This window comes from Scomber japonicus, chromosome 5 (genome assembly GCF_027409825.1).
Source record: "Scomber japonicus isolate fScoJap1 chromosome 5, fScoJap1.pri, whole genome shotgun sequence".
In the NCBI taxonomy this organism is placed as follows: domain Eukaryota; kingdom Metazoa; phylum Chordata; class Actinopteri; order Scombriformes; family Scombridae; genus Scomber; species Scomber japonicus.
Window position 1 is genome coordinate 5,863,619 of NC_070582.1, and position 23,582 is coordinate 5,887,200.

A 23,582-nucleotide genomic window follows, 5' to 3' on the forward strand; every position below is an offset into this window, starting at 1 on the left:
TCTACTGTTGTGTATCAAAGTAAAACTGATCATGTTTCCTTTCAGTTATTTCATGTTTCCAACTTGGCAACAGAAAGGTATTTAACCCTCCTGTTGTCCTCGAGTCAAGGAAGGAAGGAAGGGAGGGAGGGAGGGAGGGAGGGAGGGAGGGAGGGAGGGATGGACAGAAGGAAGGGAGGAAGAAAGGAGGGAGGAAGAAGGGAGGAAGGAAAGGAGGGGGGAAGGGAGGAAGAAGGAAGGAAGGAAAGGAGGGAAGGAGGGAGGGAGGAAAGAAGGAAGGGAGGGAGGGAGGGAAGGAGGGAAAAGAGGAAGGAAAGGAGGAAGGGAGGAAGGAAGGGAGGAAGAAGGAAGGGAGGGGGGAGGGAGGGAGGGAGGGAGGAAGGAAAGGAGGGAGGGAGGAAGGGAGGAAGAAGGAAGGAAGGAAAGGAGGGAGGATGGAAAGAAGAAGGAAGGAAGGAAGGAAGGAAAAAAGGAAGGAAGGAGGGAAGGAAAAAGGAGGGAGGGAAGACAGAAGGAAGGAAGGAAGGATGGAGGAAAGAAGGAAGGGAGGAAAGAGAGAAGGGGGAGGAAAGAAGGAAGGGAGGACAGATGGAAGGAAGGAAGGAAGGAAGGAAGGAAGGAAAGAAGGATCAGTCAAAACAGATGGGGTCAATTTGACCCGGGAGGACGACACGAAGGTTAATCTTAGCATTTTTGCATTCATTTAATGTTTTACAGCCTAACAAAGCCAATTAAAGTAAGCAAAGTGTTAAATGCACCAGTGTGCTAAGTACTACAGAGAAAAAAAACTAGGTCAGCAGTTTGCAGATATACTGTAAGTCATTAAAAGTTGATCTACTAATTCTGATAACAACACGAAGAATAAAAGTTGATGCAAGAGTTATAAACGTGATTCACCTCCTTGACTGGCTCATAAAACGTTTTAAAGATAAGAAAATACAGATTTTAATGTTGCAATATTCGAGGATGCAACATTGAAACTGTTAAAGTAAAAAAAGCTTTCATGTCTCCTGCAATGACTTTTTTTTAAAATGACTTGAATGGTGAAAGCGTGACATGACCAGTAAGATCTAATGTTTGCATGTTTTGAGCTGTCAGTATGAGGGCTGGACGTCCTTACACTGCGTCCTTGTGCAGAAGCTCACAGCACAGTTAAAGTAACAGAGACTCAAACAAACCTGACCTTATATGCTCATGCCTGCATAGATCATATATTTGTAAGACAGTGATTCTGTGAAATGTGCTCTGGGAAAAGGAAATATAACAGTTTGTTGTCCACTTTTGTAAAAAAGCCTTTTATATGTACCAATATACACAAACAGTTTAACTTTTGTGTCGTCCTCCCGGGTCAAATTGACCCCGTCTGTTAAAACTGTTGCTTCTTTCCTTCCTTTCGTCTGTCTTTCTGTTGGAATTATTGTACATAAAGTTATCTCATATTTACTCCTTTCTATAATTATTACCATTTATGGTCATAGTATGCAAGCTTGCTGTGTTAAAGTTGGTTTTCAGGAAGCCTTCGAAGTGAGAGTGTGACCGGCTTGTGACCCTGCTGAGCTCCCGACGAAGAATAGGAACCGAATCGAAAGGCAGAGGCAGCTGAAACTAGACAGGCTAGTTTCAGCTACCATTTCTAAGGGAAAAAGGAACCAGCGATATGAAGGGCTGTCTGACGAGCAAGAAGCTGATATATTTTTATGCATAGATGTTAAGTTTCGATTACGTTGCTGCTGTTTGACCCCCACCCTTTAGAGCAGCAACGACAATGTAACTAGGGACGTCCTCTAAATGAAATAAATACCGAGGTTATCGGCAGATATGCTCAGAACGGAATTGAGATGTGTACTGAGCATATCTCTCCGTGTCTCCTTGCAAGTAAAAACTCTAACGCTGTGTGTCTTGTCTCCCTGTGTCTGATATTTTAATGTTTTAGGTTGCCTAAACCTGACACTTTCCTTCCTTCTTCCCTCCGTTCTTTCCTCCTACCTTCATTCCTTCCTTCTTTCCTCTGTCCTTCCTTCCCTCCTCCCTTCCTTCCTTCTTCCTCCCTCCTTTCTTCCCTTCCTTCCGCCTTTCCTCCCTTCCTCCTTTCTTCCCTTCTTTTCCTTCCCTCCTTACTTCCTTCCTTCCCCCCTCCTTCCCTTCCTCCTTTCTTCCCTTCCTTGCTCCTTTCCTTCCTTCTTCCTCCCTTCCTTTCCTCCTCCCTTCCTTTCCTTTCTTTTCCCTCCCTTCCTTCCTTGACTCGAGGACAGCAGGAGGGTTAATGAACCTGCCCTGAGAGAAATACTTAAAATAGGTTCATTTCTTTTTCCTGATAATTCATACATAAAGCATCAAAGTACGTCTCAACATCAAAACACCACCAAGACACAGTCTAACACTTACATTACTTTCACCTGGTAATCAAAGTACTTCAGCTTCAGGCAATCACAGTTTTATTGCTGAAGTTAAAACCACACACACAAAAAACAAACAAACCACAAACCACAGATGGGAGAGGCACATGAAGGATGTCACAAGTATTTAGTGGCAATTCATGATTCATGTACGCTGACAAGGATGAAGTGACAGTGACAAGTTTATCATCGTTAAAAACTTCCTACCTTTTTTTTAACAGCCACTTCCGCTGTCCTGACAGGAGCGCATGGGGGGTGGGGGGGGGGGGTGTCAAGTTAACAGGTTGTTTAACATCTTGTTAAATAAAGCAGCATAGTTAAAAAAAAACAAAAAAACATGTTGTGTGTCTCACTGTGAACAAAAAGCAGCTGCCGGGGTTGAGCAGCTAGGGGCCGGTGGCTAGCGATGAGTTTACAGTGGGGAAGGGGAGAGAGAGAGAGAGAGAGAGACCACCCATGGGAGTCTGTCTGGTGCTTTGGGGGGCAACAAGAGAGAGGAATTACAGTCACGAGCCCCTAAAAGCTTCAAGCACTGTCTGGAGGAATCGGCTCTATAGTTGTGACTCCTGTCTGTCATGGTTGCCATGGGTGATTTCTCCTATGTAGTAACAGGAAGTAGACAATTTCTCTTCTCATTTTCAGTCATTTCTGGTCTATTTAAATTTATTGGCAAGACAGAATATTTTGAATTAGTGTGAAGAAATGGAGCTGAATTAGAAATGTTATTGGAAGCTAATTAAACTTACAAGCTTTTGGTGTTAACAGGAAAACCTCAATGACTAGAAAGCTTTTGCTGCATTGCATTTATTATTGATTACTAATTGAAAATACATAAAACCTCAATCTGTGATCCAAACGCAAAAAAAAATTCCTTCCTTGCTCCTTACTCCTTTCTTTCATTCCTTCCTCCTTACTCCTTTCCTTCCCTCCTTCCTCCTTACTCCTTTCCTTCCTTCCTTCCTTCCTTCCTTCTCTCCTAAATTCCTTCCTTCTCTCCTAAATTCCTTCCTCCTGTCCTTCCTTGACCTGAGGACAACAGGAGGGTTCCTCCTTCCCTACTCCTTTCCTTCCTTCCTCCCTTCCACCCTCCTTACTTTCCTTCCTCCCTACTCCTTCCTTCCTTCTCTCCTAAATTCCTTCCTATTTTCTTCCTTTCTCCTGTCCTTCCTCCCTCCCTCCCTACTCCTTTCTTTCCTTCCTTCCTTCCTCCCTTCCTTCTCTCCTTACTTCCTTCCTATTTTCCTCCTTCCTTCCTTCCTCCCTCCTTTCCTCCCTTCATCCTGTCCTTCCTTGACTCGAGGACAACAGGAGGGTTATAAGATAAGCTGCCCTAAATCTAAGCATACTTTAAGTCATTATAGGAAACACACAGAATGGAATAATAATAATAATTAGAGGCAGAACAAGTTAAGATCGCTATAATTTTATGCACCTGATGCCAGACGTCTTAATATAAGACTTGAAAAAGAAATATATAGGCCATCATCACTAGTTACTACTGCGGATTACTTCAAACGTAGCTTCCTTCACTGTCTCCAAAAGGTGAGCTGCTTTTTAACAATCTGTCATTTTAAAAAAAGCCTTTAAGGAAACTTCAGTGGAATTGTCTCCGTCACAAATCAAAGCTCACAGGAATACTCGTCATATCTCGTCATTTTTCCAACAATACAAAGCAGATCTGACAGCTTGAGTCTTCTCCGCACATGCTTCTGTTATTTCATTGACGCCTCATTGCTGTGTTTGATGTCTCTCCTCAAGAAGACAAAATGGAGACTTTTTTTTCTTTTTTTTTTCTAAACACAGAGACGTCAATATGGCACGCCGGCTTTGTTTGCTGTGACAACATGTTGTGTTTTTGTCAAAACCAGTGAGGCGCTGTCAGTGCCACGAGATGAGGCGTGGTGCTAAATGAATGGTGGTGTCGGCCTCTGTGTGAGCTCCTGCTACAGTTTGAGGATAAATGATACTAATACTTAACAATTCATATATTTAGAAATGCTTTAATGTGTTCATTTTATATTTATCTCATCTAGTTATGCTTGATCATTGTTTTTTATTGTGTTTTTGTGCATGATATCCTGCTATAATGGTCTATATTGTATTATGTGAAGCAGCTTGTAACATCATCATCATCATCATCATCATCACACTGCATTTTAATATAACATAATTCAAAATGTCACTGACTGATCAGCATAAACTTGTATGATAAACATTTGTGACAGTTCATTACTAAGTATATTAGATTACTGTGTTACTATTTATTCCAAAAATCTTTACAAAAATAATGTTTACTAAGCAATATGTTATGTTATGTTATGTTATGTTATGTTATGTTATGTTATGTTATGTTATGTTATGTTATGTTATGTTATGTTATGTTATGTTATGTTATGTTATGTTATGTTATGTTATGTTATGTTATGTTATGTTATGTTATATCTAGCTCGGATGACAAAATGTTTGCAACTGACAAACTTGAGTTTTTGTTTCCCAGAGCAACGCCTCTTTTTCACAAACTGGGTTGGTGTTTTATCGGTCTTTTAGGCATTATGTTTAATTTTTTTATGCTGAATTTATTGTGCTTCTTTGCATCGTCTTTGTCTTTTAACATCTTAGGATCACGTTGGAAATAAGTGTTATAAGTGTTATTTAATGTTATCCCTTGGATTCTTTTGTCCGATAATCTATAAATAAAATCAATCAACTGAATTAAAAAATGAAAATGGGAGAGTTTATACATACATGTTTCATTTTATGTGTCTGATTTTACACTGTAGGTACTGTTTTTTATAGTCATGTATAAATGTCTAAATGTGGACAGGATATATAGTATATATTTAATATTCTGGGGTATTTTATGCTGTTAAATACTTTCGCATGTGCTTCAAAAAGATCTTTTTCTATTCTACAATATTAAAACACATTTGATCACATGACTTTATATTCAAACACAGAGCAAAAAAAGACCCACAGATTTGATGGTTTTGTCCCGACAGCTCTTCTGTGTCGAGACGTCCGTTACTGAGACTCAACGAGCTCATATTCCATCCCAGTGACATAACGTGAGATTTCCATGGCAACAGAGGAGACATTATTCCTGCTGAGGGGCCTTCACTCAACGCTGAGGCTTATGAGAGGCTGAGTGTGTGTGTGTGTGTGTGAAGCAGACTAATAGAGAGACAATGTACAAGCTTGTGTGTGTGTGTGTGTGTGTGTCTCTGTGTGTGTGTGTGTGTGTGTGTGTGTGTGTGTGTGTGTGTGGAACTTAATGGGTTTAAATGCGGCTCGGGGAAACCTGAACCTTCTTGATGCTTTGCAGAGGCTCCAAACAGACAACTGAGCAGAAAGCGTCAGTCCGATGAAAGAGAGAAGACTTGAGAACGAAGCCAGCAAAAATGAAGGACTTCGCTTCGTTAGTCACGTAGGTATTTGCAACTACAGTCTTATTTAGTGATGATTTCATAGAGATAAGAAAAATAAACTTGAAGTTGTCCATCTCTATGTTCAGCACGTTCCAAATACTATTATTTTCTAAATATGCATCTTTAACTATATTTTTCAAAACTAAAAGCCTTTTAAAAACATGCTGAGTGTATTAACCCTCCTGTTGTCCTCGAGTCAAGGAAGGAAGGGAGGAAGAAAGAGGGAAAGGAGGGAGGGAGGGAGGAAGGAAGGAAGGAAGGAAGGAAGGAAGGAGGGAAGGAGGAAGGACAGAGGAAAGAAGGAAGAGAGGACGGTAGGGGGGAGGAAAGAAAGAGAGAAGGAAGGAAGAAATTTGGATGGAGGAAGTAAAGAAGGAAGGGAGGAAAGAGAGAGGAAGGAAAGAAAAGTGAAGGAAGGAAGGAAGGAAGGAAGGAATGAAGGAAGGAAGGAAGGGAAAAGGAAGGACGGAGGAAAGAAGGAAGTTAGGAGGGAGGGAGGATAGAAGGACAGAGGATAGAAGGAAGGGAGGACGGTAGGGGGGAGGAAAGAAAGAGAGAAGGAAGGAGGGAGGAAGGAAAGGAAGGGAGGAAGGAAAGAAGGAAGGAAGGGAAGAAGGAGGGAGGGAGGAAGGAAGGACAGAAGGAAGGAGGGAAGGAGGGAAGGAAAGAAGGAGGGAATGAAGGAAGGAAGGACAGAATGAAGGAAGAAATTTGGATGGAGGAAGGAAAGAGAGAGGAAGGAAAGAAAGAGAAAAGGAGGGAGGAAGGAAGGAAGGAAGGTGGGAAGGAAGGAAGGAAGGAAGGAAGGTGGGAGGGAAGGAAGGAAGGAAGGAAGGAAGGAAGGAAGGAAGGAAGGAAGGAAGGAAGGAAGAGTCAAAACAGACAGGGTCAATTTGACCCGGGAGGACGACACGAAGGTCAAGACATGAAAATATAAGATGATCTGAAGAGACCATCACTAGTTTCATCAGCAGAGTAGGAGATAAAATAGAAAAAAAACAAGGGAAGGAATATATGGAAAAAGAAAAGTACCTCTTCTAGCTGGCAAGCCTTGATGACGGAGGAGTAGCGGTACTCGTCGTAGGTCAGACCAAACAGGATGTTGTCACGGATTGTCCCCGGCACGATCCAGGAAGTCTGAGGAGAGAAGGAGATGCGGCCGCTGTGTCTGATTTTACCCTCCGATGGCACCAACTCTCCCAGGATCATCATGAGCAGGGAACTCTGAGGAGGAGGAAACATGGTCTCAGTTTAATAATAATAATAAAATAATAAAAAAAAATAAAATAATAATAATAATAAAAAATAAATAAATAAAAAAAGAATAAAAATAAATCAATTAAAAAAAATAGATAATAAATAATAATAATAAAAAATAAATCAATAAAAAAATAGATAATAAATAATACATAATAAATAAATAATAATAATAATAATAATAATAATAATAATAATAATTAATTAATTATACATAATAAATAATACATAATAATAATAATAATAAATACATAAATTCAGCATCATCTCAATAAAAACCAACATTTTCTTGGACCTACTTTCCCTGAGCCAGTGGATCCAGCCACCGCCAGCATCTTGCCCTTCTCCAGGTACAGGCTGATGTTGAGGACGGGAGTCACGTAGAGGTTGGTGAAGAAGAGGCCGGCGTCACCGTTCGGGTGTCCATTGGCTTTGTTCTCCTGCTTGATCTTCTCAAACAGCTCACCGATACCCTGCAGGAAACAAAAAGGATGTTCAATGTTTATATGGACTGAATAAAACCTGACTTACTATACTGTAGTTATACTATACTGAATAATGAATAATCTAAAAGGCTCACAGTTATGTTTTTAAGAAGATGTAAAATCGCTCAAAACTTGATTCCAGTAATAAAAAAAAGGTGATATTAGTGACATGGGGAGAAAAAATATGAAATAATATCAGCTTTTTAAAAGAATATTTAGCTTTTTTTCTAATTTCTGGACATTTTTAAAGAAACAACAACAAACAAACTTTAAAAAAAAAACATAAAACACAATATTTAATACCACATTTGTCTTCTTTTTGACAATAAAAACTGAAAAAAGAGGAGCTTTATATAACTTTTTTTTACTACACTGTACAACACTTCCCTTATATCTATACAGTCATTTTCTATAGTTGGGTAGAGTGTGCTAAAAAAGGTGATATTGGTGACATAGGGGAGAAAAAATATGAAATAATATCAGCGTTTTAAAAGAATATTTAGCTTTTTGTCAGATTTCTGGACCTTTTTTTAACAAACAAATTAAAAAACATGATCTTTAATATCATATATAAATAAATTAACAAAAAGAAGATACCAGACTTTTAATCTGTTTGATGATAAAAACTGATAAACTGAAAACTGAAAAACTGAAAAAGGCTTTATATAACTTTTTTTTTTACCACACTGTACAACACTTCACTTATACCTACAGTTGGGTAGAGTGTGTTAAAAAAGGTGACATTAGTGACATGGGGGAGATAAAATATGAAATAATATCAGCTTTTTAAAAGAATATTTAGCTTTTTGTCAGATTTCTGGACCTTTTTTTAACAAACAAATTAAAAAAACATGATCTTTAATATCATATAAAAATAAATACAGTCATGTTCTATAGTTGGGTAGAGTGTGCTATGCTTTAAGCTACAATATACTATTAACAAGACAATACACTGTACTATAAAAACACTGCTGCTGCCATACAATGCTAAAGTATGCACCATTCTGTGTGTGTGTGTGTGCATGTGTACTCTGTTTTTCTTTTAGTTTACATAACTGGCTGCTTCAGGGCTCAGTGAGTGTCGTGTTGTGTTGTGTTGTGTTTTCAGACAGTCGGACCAGGCTGAGCAAACTGCTGTGAGAAAAAAAACAGAAACAGACAGAAGAGGAGTCCCAAAGTCTTCACAATGGCTTTATTTCACCTCATCTGTCACTGCCTCTGTAAAGATTAATGGGTGACACATCTCACTGTTAGCAAAAAAGGGGAACTCTGCTTGACTCTCTGGCTTAATCATTGACCTCTGTGACGTTTTATGGGTCAGCGTCCCCTCTAACGCGAGGGCTTGCCGTGGTTTGTATAGGTTTTTCCTGTCCGATTGTCATTCTAATGAGCTGACGTACATGCTGTCAGCAGTAAAGAAAGACAACACCCCTCCCATTCATCTGTGAATGGCACCTTCCAGGAAGAGGAGAAGGCAAGAGGAGAATCTGGGAATTAGGTGATGAACAAAATCCCGAAATCTAAGAGAGAGATTCGGAGCGTTCCCAGCAAAGGGGCGAAGTTTGGTGACGACACTCCACCGGATAATTAATTATGCAAAGTGACAGAGAAAAAAACACACAGTTGGGATGTTCGTTTTCTCACGGTATTGGGTGGTCAATGAATCACACCTGTTGGACGTTTAGTTACAGCTTCTGCGCCTATAGATAAGAAATACTACTCTGATGCATGATGGGTTTAATGGTTGTGGGAGTTCTTAAAACCTAAAGAGTGCGCTGTTGCTCTGTTGTGATAATAGCACACAAATACAGTACATGTACACACACACACACACACACACACACACACACACACACACACACACACACACACACACACACACACACACACACACACACACACACACACACACACACACACACACACACACACACACAGTCTGCTGTGTTTTCTGCACTGAGACAAATAAGATCAGTTATAGCAGATCTGTCCATCTATTCACTTCAAGCACTTTCAAAATAAAACATCTGAGCTATCTAGCATACAAAATATTATCCCAATAAATCTCTCTTTATATTTAACAACTAGATGTATAAATTAACTTTTTCTTCTAGTCTTAACCCTCCTGTTGTCCTCGTGTCAAGGAAGGAAGGGAGGAAGAAGGGAGGTAAGGAGGAAGGAAGGGAGGAAGAAGGAAGGGAAGGAGGAAAGGAAGGGAGGAAGAAGGAAGGGAAGGAGGAAAGGAAGGGAGGAAGAAGGAAGGAAAGGAAGAAGGGAGGAAGGAGGGAGGGAGGAAGGAAGGAAGGGAGGAAGAAGAAAGGGAAGGAGGAAAGGAAGGGAGGAAGAAGGAAGGGAAGGAGGAAAGGAAGGGAGGAAGAAGGAAAGGAAGGAGGAAAGGAAGGGAGGAAGAAGGAAGGAAAGGAAGAAGGGAGGAAGAAGGGAGGAAAGGAGGAAGGAAGAAGGAAAGGAAGGGAAGGAGGAAAGTAAGGGAGGAAGAAGGAAGGAAAGGAGGAAGGAAGGGAGGAAGGATGGAGGGAAGGAAGGAAAAAGGAGTGAGGGAGGAAGGAAGGACAGACGAAAGGAAGGAAGGAAGGAAAGAAGGAACAGTCTAAACCGACGGGGTCAAGGAAGGTTAAACAGGAAACGTTGCTGTATAGTTGTAGAATTTAACTTCTTGATTAATTAATTATGGATCCATCTCTTTGCATTTATCTATGCAGCTCTACAGTACTGGTGCGTTTCAGGACATCGGTTTCCCAGATGTTTCCAGATGTTCGCAGTAGTTATCTGCATTGCCGCACACCATTTGGAGCCTTAATCACACGCCATGATGTGTAGGCAAGACAAATAAATAAAAGCCACTAAGAATCAAGTCTGTTGTCAAGAGATACGAGCAGCCCATTTAACCTTCCTGTTGTCCTCCCGGGTCAAATTGACCCCGTCTGTTTTGACTGTTCCTTCCTTCCTCCCTTCCTTCTCTCTTTCTCTCCTTAATCCCTTCCTCTTTTCCTTTCTCCCTCCCTCCCTCCCTCCTACCTTCCTTCTTTCCTTTCTTCCCCCTTCCTTCTTTCCTTCCTCCTTCTCTCTCTTTCCTCCCCCTTCCTCCCTTCCTTTCTCCCTCCCACCTTCCTACCTTCCTTCTTTCCTCTGTCCTTCTTTCCTTTCCTCCCTTCCTCCCTCCCTTGCATCCCTCCTTCCTCCTTTCCTCTGTCCTTCTTTCCTTTCCTCCCTTCCTTCCTTCTTTCCTTCCTCCCTCCCTCCCTCCCTCTTTCTTTCCTCCCCTTCCTTCCTTCTTTCCTCCCTCCCTCCTTCTCTCTTTCTTTCCTCCCCCTTTCTTCCTTCCTTCCTTCCTTCCTTCCTTCCTCCCTCCCTTGCTCCCTCCCTCCTTTCTTCCTTCTTTCCTCTGTCCTTCTTTCCTTTCCTTTCCTCCCTTCCTCCCTTCTTTCCTTCCTCCCTCCCTTCCTCCCTTCCGTCCTTCCTTCTTCCTTCCTTCCTTGACTCGAGGACAACAGGATGGTTAAGAAAAGCCCTCTGTAGGCTCTGCTGAATTACTTTGTTTGAAATTGCATCTGTTGAATAAAGGACAAGAGGGGGCAGGAGTAGTAATTTAGAGTGAGTGATTGTTGATCATTAATGTGGCTGGAAGTTAATTAAGTTAATTGTTAATTATTTCACTAAGAGGATAATTAAGACCAACAATTCTGAAGTGTCTTAATGTTATTTGATGGCTCTTCAGTTTAAAATAGCTTCATTCTCACCTGTTTGATGAAGTTCTCCACAGTTTGACTTGGCTGCACTAAGCATATTTGGTGTTTAGTGTGATCATTTAGAAATTATTATCGCAATTGGACTGAAGTATTTTTTTAGACCCAGATTTTGTCTATCTACCTCATTCAAATTTGACATACAGACAAAATAAACAAACCTCGTCCCAGGATGCAGAAACATTGACGAGCTCCACTTCAGTGGTGGTCAGATTATACTCCAGCACTCTGTATTCTTCCTTCATTAAGAACTCCTGGACAAAATAAAAGCACACATTTACATTTATTATTACATTTATAAATGACATGTTAGTAGAATATAAACCCAGTAGAGCTCTGAGATCTACTGACTCAGTTCAGATAGTTGAGTCCAGAGTTCAGACAACTGGAGCAAACTACCAGCACAACTGAAATCAGCCCCAACTGTGGAAGGAAGGAAGGAGAGAAGGAAGGAAGGGAGGAAGGAAAGGAAAGGAGGAAGGTAGGAGGGAGGGAGGGAGGGAGGGAGGGAGGGAGGGAGGGAGGGAGGGAGGGAGGGAGAAAGGAAAAGAGGAAGGAAGGACAGAGGAAAGAAAGAAGGAGGGAGGGAGGAAGGAAGGACAGACGGAAGGAAGGAAGGGAGGAAGGAAGGAAGGGAGGAAAGAAGGAAAGAAGGAAGTAAGGAAGGGAGGAAGAAGTAAGGAAAGGAGGAAGGACAGAGGAAAGAAAGAAAGAAGGAAGTAAGGAAGGGAGGAAGAAGTAAGGAAAGGAGGAAGGAAGGAAGGAAGGAAAGGAGGAAGGAAGGTAGGAAGGAAGGAAGGAGAGAAGGAAGGAAGGAAGGGAGGGACGAAAGGAAAGGAGGAAGGTAGGAGGAAAGAAAGAGAGAAGGAGGAAGGACAGACGGAAGGAATGAAGGGAGGAAAGAAGGAAGGAAGGAAGGAAGGAAGGAAGGAACAGTAAAAACAGTCACAATTTGACCCGGGAGGACGACAGGAAGGTGTATGAAATGCACTATATAAATAAAACTGCCTTGCCTTATTATATCATGAAAGCTGTTATAAGCAGTTGGAGGGTCAACGACCAATAGCTTATGTCATTATTCTGATGATATTTTCAGGCAGCAATAAAGACATCTATGCCAATGACGTCACCTCGAAGCAATCATCTCACCCACCTCGATCTTCTGGACCAGCGCCAGCGTATCGTACCACATCTGAATGGATCCCGGCAGCTGGCGGGTGAGTGTCATTCGCAGCACCATGCAGTAGGAGGCCGTGGTGAAGATACGACGGAGGATGATGCCTTTGCTGAGCGCGTGTGGAACGATGGCCGACACGATGACCAAGATGGCGGAGAAGAAGTAGGAGGCGCTGTAGAAGTAACGGAGGGAACCGATCTTCCTCGTTAGCGTCATCTCATCCCTGAGGAGAAAAAAGATGTTTTGCTTCACACGCACACGTTTAATGCTGCTATTATTGACTACATGTGAAGTCTTGTTGCTGCTGTGTGTTAGCTCTGATAGTTAACAACATATTTCTGCACCCTGATACCAAAACTCTTTCCTGTATGTTTATTGTACAACCCAATTAAAGTGATCCTGATTCTTGGCTCTGAAAGACACTATTGGCGCTAGCAGGGTCATTTCATTTCTACTACACAGTCCAAGATTTACTTTAGTGTGATGTCAGCTGAGTCTCTATGTCTTGTCTGTGTTTCCTGCTCCTAATCACTTTAAAGATCAGTGGCTCTTTAATATAGGCAGACTTGTAACTATGGCTCACTGGCTAAAATTTACACACCGCATTCTGTTATCTGAAGATGTTAATGCTAAATTTCAGCATGAAAAAGAAGGATAGACTTGGTTTAAATTGGAATATAAAATAGTTAGCTTTTGGAAAATATTCCCTTTCTGATGCAATTGTGTGTGTGTGTGTGTGTGTGTGTGTGTGTGTGTGTGCGCGTGTGGCGTCTTACTGCCTGATGTTCTTAATGATCGTCTCCATCACCTCCTCCCAGCCGTACGCCTTCACAGAGTGGATGTTTTCCACAATCTCTGAGGTGAGAGCCAGGCGACGGCTGATCATCCCAGCTCGCTTCGCCCTTTTTTAAAATCAGACACAAGATGAAGTTTTACATTGTCAAGACACAGCAGCATCACATCACACACATGAAACAGATTCATGTAACAACATAGAAATGCAATTTTAACCCTCCTGTTGTCCTGGAGTCAAGGAAGGAAGGGAGGAAGAAGGAAGGAAAGGAGGAAGGAAAGGAGGAAGAAGGAAGGAAAGGAGGAAGGAAGGGAGGAAGAAAGAGGGACAGGAGGGAGGACGGAAGGATGGAAGGATGGAAGGATGGAAGGATGGAAGGATGGAAGGAAGGAAGGATGGAAGGGAGGAAGGAAGGAAGGAAATGAGGGAGGAAGATGGATGGAAAGGAGGGAGGGAGGAACGGAGGAAGGAAGGAAGGAAGGAAGGAAGGAAGGAAAGAGGAAGATGGATGGAAAGGAGAGAGGGAGGAAGGAAGGAAGGAAGGAAGGAAGGAGGGATTTAAGATTAAAATGTTAGACTTTTTAAGACCCAGCAGAAACCCTGACTTAGTGTGAATATGCGTGGCAGTGCTTCCCCACCTGTGAGGTCCCATCTTCTGGGAGAGCCATGCCTGGATGATGCCCAGCAGGGTGAGAGCTGCCAGAGCACAGAAGCCGTTCACCTCGATCAGTTCCCAGATCAGACCCACACACAGGATACACTGCAGGGGGGTGATCCATACAAAGTGCGCCAGACCCAGACTCTAAAATACATACATGGTACAGATAACAGTATATAAAGTAACTGGAGGATGACTTTTATAGCATGAATAGTACAGTCATATGTATCATACAACAGTGGGGGAAATGCTCCCTTCTTTTGGTCAAGAATCAGGTTTAAAGAATACAAATAATGTGTGTTTTGAGTATCAATTGAAAGGTGACTCTGAAAAGTGTGTCAGAGGACTACAGCTGAATGCAGATTAGATCAATGTAAACAAAGAGCTACAAAAGGTACATTACAACCAATGTAAACAGCTACACATTCTGGCATTGTGTATTTAGCTACAGTATATTTTGGTGAAAACTTGATAGTTTTGAACATACTTAGCATACGGAAAGGCAGCATAGGATGAGGACAGAGGAGGCAAAAGTACTCATTCTGTACTTAAGTAGAAGTACAGATACTTGGGTAAAAACAGACTCTGGTAAAAGTAGAAGTGCTGATTCAACTCCTTTACTCAAGTAAAAGTAAGAAAGTTCAGACTCTGAAATGTGCTTAAGTACAAAAGTTAATTATTACCGCCAAAGTTCTGTCAGCGTTAATTGCGATGAGATTATTTAAACGGAGTTATTAACATTATAAAAACTCAAATGGCTCTAGTGTTTAAGGGACAATATGCGCCCAGCTCGTGCTTTTTACTCCAGAATGATGCGCCTGAATTTACCGAAATTTTGCATCATTTAATTTGACGTGAACTAATACTCGGTGGTACTGACATAATTTGGCCGATACCACTAAAAGTACCCAACCCTACATATATGACCCTAATACACCGTCCTACTACTACTCCTACGTCATGTCTTCCTTTTCTAATGTCACTGAGGTTGAAACAAGTAACGAGCCTGTTTTGACAATGTAAGGAGTAGTAAGTACAAATATTTATGTTCAAATGTAGGGAGTAAAAGTAAAAAGTCATCAGAAAAATAAATACTCAAGTAAAGTACAGATACCTGGAAAATCTACTTAAGTACAGTAACAATGCTATGCTACATGCTATTCCTTGAATATGAATTATGAATATCTTATGATTTAATGTTAACTATTTACAGGATTGTGGAATTAAAAAATTGCAATAATGACTAAATAACTAAAGATAGAAAGAAAAGCAGGAGGGTATCAAACAAACTAGCAGAGGTTCCAGGAATCCATTTTCATCCAGTAAGCACTGTGCTGATGAATGTCAGCTGCACTGTAGGTGAGAAACTCTCAGCTCCCCCCTCAGTAAACCTCCTTTCATCCACTTACCTGCAAAGAAATCAACTCAAGCTCTGCTGAATATCACGACCTCCCTCCAACACACACACACACACACGTTTGTGCAGCTATCATTGTTAGGACCTTGCACTGACTTCCATTCCACTATAACCTAATTCATGCCTAACCTTTATCCTGGACTTTAACCAGGACCTCAGAAATAACACTGGGCCTCATTAGGACCAGGCTTTAGTCACTATAAGGATTACTGGTCTCGATAAGGTTGACACACACACACACACACACACACACACACACACAGACACACAGACTAGGTAACCCTGCAACAATCATTACATGGAGATAGTGGTGCATTGGCCAAGCCACATCCAATCCAGGTGATAATTGTCTCAAAGCAGGTTGCAGAGTGTTTCCACATTCAACGCCTCGATGAGACCTGAGGCAAGACTCAGTTCATCCTGCGTACACACACACCTACACCCACACACACTTACATACCCTCCAGCTACCTTGTCTTGCATATCAGAAATCTGTTTTCGATCACTGAGAATACTTTGCCTGTGTACACAAACCTCATTGTGTGTGTTTGTGGTGGTGTATTGTTTAAGCTCTATTGTCCTCTAATTACCCCTCAGTATGTAGAGCACATAGACGGCTGCAAGGTAATAAAATGTATTCAGTGAAGTCAGTGAGGGTGTGAACTGTCACCCCTCTTTACCCTCATCCTGCATATAGTGACAACACTCTCTCCCAGTTACTTGACAAGTGGAAAACTACTGTATTGGTCCTTCGCCTTAAATAAGTGGCCTGATTTTGCACGTTGAAACTTGCAATTGAAGTACTACTGAAAACTCCATTGTGTAGCCTAATGTATACATATTTTTGATGCACTGCAATCTCATTTTGCAATTAATTTATGTTTTGATTCTCCCATTTTCAGTTAGCTGGAGCCCATTTAGGAAAGCTCAGCCATCAACTAATCCAGCCAGTGTATGAAAAGTATGCATCTACATTGCCAGAAATGACTCTGAACAGTGGTTTAAGGGTTAATAAAATGGAAAGAAAAACCTGGTCAAATACATACATGCAGATCTGTAAATTGCAAATATCAATAAGATTTTTTTTTTCTCACCTCATCCAGCTTGTTGAGATGAGCGGACATCAGACTGACAAGCTGACCGGTGCTGATTTTATCCAAGACTTTGCTGGACAGTTTCAGGGTCTGAAAAAGGTCAAAGGTCAGGGGTGAGTTGAAGCACAGAAGGGGAAAAAAGTACAATTGGGATGAGAGGAAGCTGGTGACATGTGGCCACGCTTTGACACCAGGCTGCCACACCTCTCACGGCAGCCTGTGGATTGCCACCGCTGCTGGACTCCCACATGTGAGAGAAGCTTTCTGGGAATGTTCAGTCACGCGTGTTAAACAAGAGGGAAGCATTCAGCTGGAGGAGGAAACTCTGCAACACTGGATCTTAAATACAATAGCAATACAAAAGAAGTTCAGCCGACAAACACAAATAGCTGTCTTTCTATCTAATCAGCTGGGTTGTGCCGTTTTGTTCCGACAGCTATTTGTTACAGCCGTAGTTTTAAGTAGCAAATGTTCAATTTATGTTTTATCAGCCACTGATAACACATTTTGGGAGACATAACACTGCCATTCTGCAACATTTCAAAGGAAAATCATATTATTGTTTTTTTTCTTCAACATATCTGTGTGACAATAGAATTTACCGTAAATTCCGGAATATAAGTAGCAGTTCCGGAATATAAGCTGCTACTCTTTTCACACGCTTTGAACCCGGCGGCCTAAACAATGATGCAGCTTATCTAAAGAGTTTTACAGGCTAACAGCATCCAGGGGGCGCTCTAGCAGAAAGCGCAAGAGCGAGAAAAACAGGTGGAAGAGATAATGTGCCGAGGAAGACGCTAGTTTGATTTCTTATCATGCACATACCCTCATCATGGAAAACACATGAAGAAATGCATGTGATGCAGCTTTTAAGCAGGCGAGGAGTTCCGGTCCTCTGAAATGAGGCCAACGTGGAAGTAACTTAGAACCGCATTCTATCAAAAGGCCACCAGGGGGCGACCATTTTGGTGTCAAAAGGACTTCCGTCTCTATACAAGTGGAGAATTCACCAACTTCTCACTTGATTTCTAACCTCAGTAAACGTTTTCAAAATGTGTTTATGGTCTCAATCGCTAGTTTAAAGCCTTCTTCAATGCAGTATGATGTTCATTTGTGAAATTTTGGCCTCCCTGATTTTATATTTGACGATAAAGGAGGGTATGCATTAGGGCGTGGCTACGTCCTGATTGACAGGTTGATTGCCCAATGTCCTCGAGATCCAGCCCTCGCAACCTATCGCAACCTCCCCGCTCCACCCATGGCTCCGCCTCATGCTCATATAAGTAGAATCCGTGTTTTTATTTTTCCCAGCATGCACCTGAAATTTTCAAGATGGCGCTGCCTAGATTCGAAACTATTGGCTTCCGAGCAGCAGTCCACAAACCAATGGGTGACGTCACGGATGTTACGTCCATTTCTTTTATACAGTCTATGCTTTTAAGTTAAAGACAATCGATCTGGCTGTCGAAGAAGGAAATAGAGCTGCTGCACGTAAGCTTGGCATCAATGAATCGATGGTGAGATGTTGGAGACGGCAGCGTGAAGAACTGACTCAATGCAAAAAGACGACAAAAGCTTTCAGAGGTAAAGTTCACTCATGTTACAACGTGGACACCTTTTCTTTTTAAATTTAGTTGGTGCGGTACATGTTATGTTGCAAGTCAAAAAAGATCATCAAACCTTCTGGTTTCATTTAAAAAATATATTCTCCAGTCATTCAGTCACTTTTTTGCATGATGACATAATACATTGCCTAAAGAGTTTTGGAGGAGTTGTGCAAATGTTAATACTATCTAAAATCCTACAATCCTTTGGGTTTCATCACCTTGATCCAACTCATTTTCTACTAAATCCAGTGAAATCCAATACGAAAAAAAGGACACAATACATAAGAAATAAGTGACTCTCAGTTCTACACAAGGAGTCCTCTGCTTACCTTCTTGTATATGAGACTGAAAAGGGCAATGCGGATCTGCATGCCCAGGTGATGCAGGCCAAAGATGGCAGGCTGCAGCAAGAGGAAGCGGGCTGTGAAGAGAAGGCAGAGGCCCAGGGCCAGGAAGTAGCCCTGTGACCGCTCCGGAGCATGGAAGGGATCAAAGGAGGCAATGATGCGACCCAAAAGCTGAGGCTGCACTGCTTTCGATGCCTCCTACACCAATAAATGGGACAATAAGAGAAAATATTAGTTTATCGGATATACTTTCCCAATAATGACCGTAATGACTCATTCCTTTTTGTTGAGAAGTAAAATCTGTCAGCTTAATGTGATATGCTCTTATGTGTGCACCATCATTAGATTTAGGTGAAGTAATACATTACATCTCAAACACACATTATATAACACTATATAGAACAATCATTGATCCAAATCTGGATATTTAAAGAATATCAAACAACCAGAAACTCCTTTTGGTTTCCACTAGAAAACCTTTTTCTAAAGCTTGTTCTTGTTTTTCCACACAGCCTCTTTAAACCTTAAACAGGCATTCTTGTTGTCATGACAGCCACCTCCAACTGTACCAACTTACGCAATTGGCTGCTGTTGGCACGTTCCCATAAGCCTGGGACAGTGAGGCGGTTTGCGACACTGAGGTGCGACATGCTTGTGATTTTTGTGCGTCATGTCACCGTGGCTCTATTGGCCCTCTGCTACATGCACACAGATATACAGGTGGAGCTGGCAGTGAAGCAGCAGGAATGTGTTGCAAAGGATAAATGGCAGCCATGGGGATTGTTTAATGTATGTCTTAATGTAATCATGACTTTATAAACAGGATGGAGATGAAGGCAGCACTTATATGATTGAATATTAAGATTTCTAATCAATGACGAGGAACAAACCTGTGTAAAAAAAATACTGAATATTTCAGATTTATTTCATATCTCAAATTGGATGATATGCTGCATTTACTTGTTGCATGTGGTTGTACATAGCAAACTTTTAGGTTTTTGGTGAAGTAGGTTTTTGATTACTGGTTGAGTAAGCAAAATTAAAACCCCAATTTGGGCTCTACGAAGTAATGCTGCTTCTCACCATTTCTGAGATTGTAAAAAAAAAACCTACTAAATAAAGGATTTGAATGTATGCATTAACTGCAAACCAATGTATATCCTGAATATAATTAGCTGTGATGAATAGGTGATATTTATTTAGTGGGATATGCTCCAACTTCCCATGATGGTGAACAGTCAGTCAGTCAGTGTAAAAACAACATGGACAGATAACTGAATGGATGAATAGATGAATAGATGAATAAATGAATGCGAATGTAAAAATGTGCAAAGGGAATCACTTTCATCACGAGATCTGGATAACAATGATGGACCAACATCTGAACTTTAATAGTCTAAAAGGTCAATGTCAAACCATAAAATGTTAGTTTTACTCTCAGTATTTTTCAAAACTCTAAAGTAAAGTACGTAACTTTAGTTGGTGATGTTGAATGTGTAGTTTTTAATTGTTCAATAAAAGGATATAGATGGATGTGTGGAAGTATTTTTGGAGTATGTTTTTATGAATGACAGGTAAGTGACTTGCTTCTCTTCCCCCAGTCTTCATCACATTTGCCCAAATTTGGATATTCAAACAAGACAATATCAAGGTGTAACCCCAAATCATAGCTTTAAAAACACCCTTCAGAAACCAAGGTATGATGTCACCAAATTACATTCATATTTTTCTATGTCTATGCTCAAACTAAAACTTTTCATTATATACACTTTTGGCTACGAAATAGACAATTTTAACATCACAGAACTTTAGATTCATAATAAATAAATCTGCACCAATGTATTGTATGATCTATTCTGGCACAACAGACTATCAGACTCACCCCGAAGTAGAGGAGGATGCCAAAGAAGGCGAAAGGGCCAAGGAAGCAGCGGGCAAGCGCTCGCATCAGTCTGGGCTTTTTCTTGGCGGAGACCACCTCTCTGTCCCATTCTCTGTAGGGAGGACAGAGTTACAACATAGTTAAACAGCAGTACAGGCCAAGGGGGGGCGATAACACATCCACCAGCCAAATGCCAGCGAAGTTTGGCAGAGCAGTGAGCTGTTCTGTTTGTCTACTACTACTACTACTTTGGCATTGAATCAGATGTCCAGTTTTAAGAGTCCTTCCAACCACTTTGGCCGGTGATTCACAGAATGAGAAGCTGCAGTAGATTGATTTCTTTTTTTTAAGGTTGTTAGAAATTCTTTAGCTGCCAATCAGAGCATCAATAGGAGACAAACACAAACATTTAGTGGTAATAAATGATGATGAATGACTAGATTTGGAGATTTATAAGTATTTTGATGGAGTTTTTGGGCAAATCAATAGGTTTTCAATTGGTGAGAGTGACCTTTTGACATTTTTACAAGTTACAAAAAAAAGGGGGGGGGGTAATGATTGCTATAGTTTTAAGTGTGTTGCCCTTGTTACAACATTGTTGGATTAACTTCCCATAACTACCTTGGCAGGCAGTTATAGCTACACTGAGTAGTTGCATTGTCCTCTGAGGGTCATTTATAACCGGGGTGATTTGGCTGACCATTTCAATGGTAAGTGATGGGAGGAGATGTGGAGGAGAGAAGAGAGGTGCAAAGACAAACAGGGCAGGAGGACAGACCAATGACGAAGAGTGAGAGCTATTTTCCTATCTTGGATGTTGATATCTTTAAGCCAACAGATTCAAAAGGCTTCCAAATCCTAAAGCAGGCATGTCCAAACTATTCAATAAAGAGCTGTGTGCCAGCAGGTTTTTGTTCCAACCAATTAAGAGCACACACGATTTGTCTAATCGACTGTCTGAAGACTGAGATGAGTTGAGTTAATGAGTTGAGCTAGGTGTGCTCCTGCTTGGTTGGAATAAAAACCTGCAGCCACATGGACCTTTATGGATCAGTTCGGATATGCCTGTCCTAAAGGCCGAAGGTAAAGATGTATTGAAATTGAATTTCTGACATTTTTATACACTATATTTGTGTTAATCTCAATCTATCAACTGAATGTTACATAGGTGAATATTGACCTGTTGAACAAAAAATGCTGAAAGACCAACCTTTCCCCAATCTATACATGCTACTCTTGGTATGGTATAGGTGGCTTAATCATTAGAAATGAAGTCCTGACAAAAGGTTTGAAAGCCCCAACTCTCCCATATGTGCAAAATCATCCACATTAATTGAACTCTGGAAACTCAAAATTGTCCATTGGTGTCTCAAAAGTCTCCTGCAACCAGGAAGTGTATAAGTTGAATGGGTGTCGTCCATGATTTATATCACTCAATTAAAAGCGGATATGCCATGATTGCCTTTAGGTTTAAACACCATTGACTGTGTGCATATTGTATGTAAATTGTTGAATTATTGCTGGTCAAATTTGGGAAAATCTACAGGATTACTTCTTGGTGCAAATCAGAGAGTGGTCTTTGTTCCTCAAAACCCCCCAAAAAGACAAGTGGTCAATCAATCAATCAATTTATATAGTGCTAAATCACAACATAAGTTATCTCAAGGCTTTTTCCACATAGGTCTAGACTAGACTCCGTCATTTTCCATCAACAAAAACTCTGAAAACATCACAATGAAAGATTTGAGGGGACAAAAAAAGTCACAAAAAAGAAAAGCAAAATATGTTCTTGAATTTGAGAATCATCTAGTTGAACATACTTGGCAGAAATTGAATATAATATTATCAGTAGTGGAAAACAACCTAAAAATAAGAATCATTGTGTTTTCATACCCTTAGAATGAGTATCTTTCTTTCTATCTATCTTTCTATCTACAAAGGGAGCGAGTCCTTTTCCACGGAGCCCGTCAATTTGCACCACCATGTTTTTCCACAGTAGCTCAGAATGGACAAACTAAACACTGTCTCTGGAGGGTCGTTCACATTTTTTGAGTTTTGCAGCCACTGTAGATTCTCATGCATGAACGGGGAGAATGGGGAGAGGTGTATTCATTTGGTTATGATCTGTAAACTCATGACTATATGCCACTAAATCCTACACACTGGACCTTTGATAGATATATTTGACAGATAAATATTAGCGTATCACCATGAATATTACATTTAAATGGTTACAAATCAATTGAAAACATAACACTATTTAAAAATCTTTGTTTTGCTGTCTTTACTAGATTTAATTCCAGCTTCTCATGCCAGCTTAGCTCATTAACTTGAACGGAGCGGGTGATGAAGTGGCTGACGGTACACAGCATGGTTTAGTGGAAGGTAAAGTTCACATTCCCAGAAGCCCTCACTGTTTGCCTGATCGGAATAATGAAAGCAAAATCACCCACACCACTACTCATTTATCACACGGTGGGCAACGGGCCCTTTCTAAAAGGTTGAGTTTTTAACACCCGTGTATATTAACCGGCTTGTTGGCACCACTCAGCGTGACCAAGTGTCAAGTCCAATGTGGGACACTCTGTTGTGGTTGTTAGGCAAGAAAAAAAAAATAACAGAAGAAAGAAGAACTAATTATTTTCTTTTTTTTTTTTAAATAACTAAAGGTTGGTTTGAAAAAGGTGTGGTGTTTGTTTTGTGTTTAAATAAGAGAAAAAGGAAGAAGAGGTGATAGAGGAAGAGAGATGGAAAACAGAACAGAGGATTGGGCATTTCAGAAAGAAATTGAGACCTGCTTTTCAAACTATTTTGTAATTTTGAATATGCTTTTCAGCTAAGTAAAAGGGAGATATGTGTTGTGTTCAGTTAAAGAGAAAATCTGACCTTAAGTTTATTTGATTTCAAGTAAATACGAAGAATAATATCATATAATTAGAAGAGATAAACTGATAAATAAAATAGAGAAAGTAAAAAGAGAGATCGAAATTCTGGACACAAAGAGAGACAAGAGGTGACAAAGGGGAACAGATAAGAAAAAGAAAAGGGAAGAGAAATATAAAGATAGAGAAATAAAACTGACTAAGAGAATGATGGGTTTTAAAAGGGTAAGGACAGAACGAGAAAGATAAAATGGAGGTGACAAATCCTTTAAAAATAGCTTTTTATGCCATTTCTGACCTGCTTTTGAATGTCAACCAATTCCATCATCTTTTATTTATGTAATGCCACTAAAGCATATTTGAAGTGCAAAGAAAAGATAAAAAAATAAAATTATAAT

At 40.6% G+C, this 23,582-nt stretch overlaps 1 protein-coding gene across 1 annotated transcript in view; it reads right to left on the reverse strand.

Annotated features, from left to right (window-relative positions):
* The window catches only part of cftr (CF transmembrane conductance regulator), a 52,122-nt gene that overhangs the window by 25,478 nt on the left and 3,062 nt on the right, over positions 1-23,582 (reverse strand). The window contains exons 3-11 of the mRNA XM_053318895.1: positions 20,303-20,414; positions 18,403-18,618; positions 16,467-16,556; positions 13,936-14,099; positions 13,281-13,406; positions 12,481-12,727; positions 11,489-11,581; positions 7,378-7,551; positions 6,854-7,045 (exon numbers count right to left, since the gene is read on the reverse strand). Coding sequence (XP_053174870.1) covers positions 6,854-7,045; positions 7,378-7,551; positions 11,489-11,581; positions 12,481-12,727; positions 13,281-13,406; positions 13,936-14,099; positions 16,467-16,556; positions 18,403-18,618; positions 20,303-20,414 — 1,414 coding nt within the window. The remainder of the gene's footprint in view (positions 1-6,853; positions 7,046-7,377; positions 7,552-11,488; positions 11,582-12,480; positions 12,728-13,280; positions 13,407-13,935; positions 14,100-16,466; positions 16,557-18,402; positions 18,619-20,302; positions 20,415-23,582) is intronic.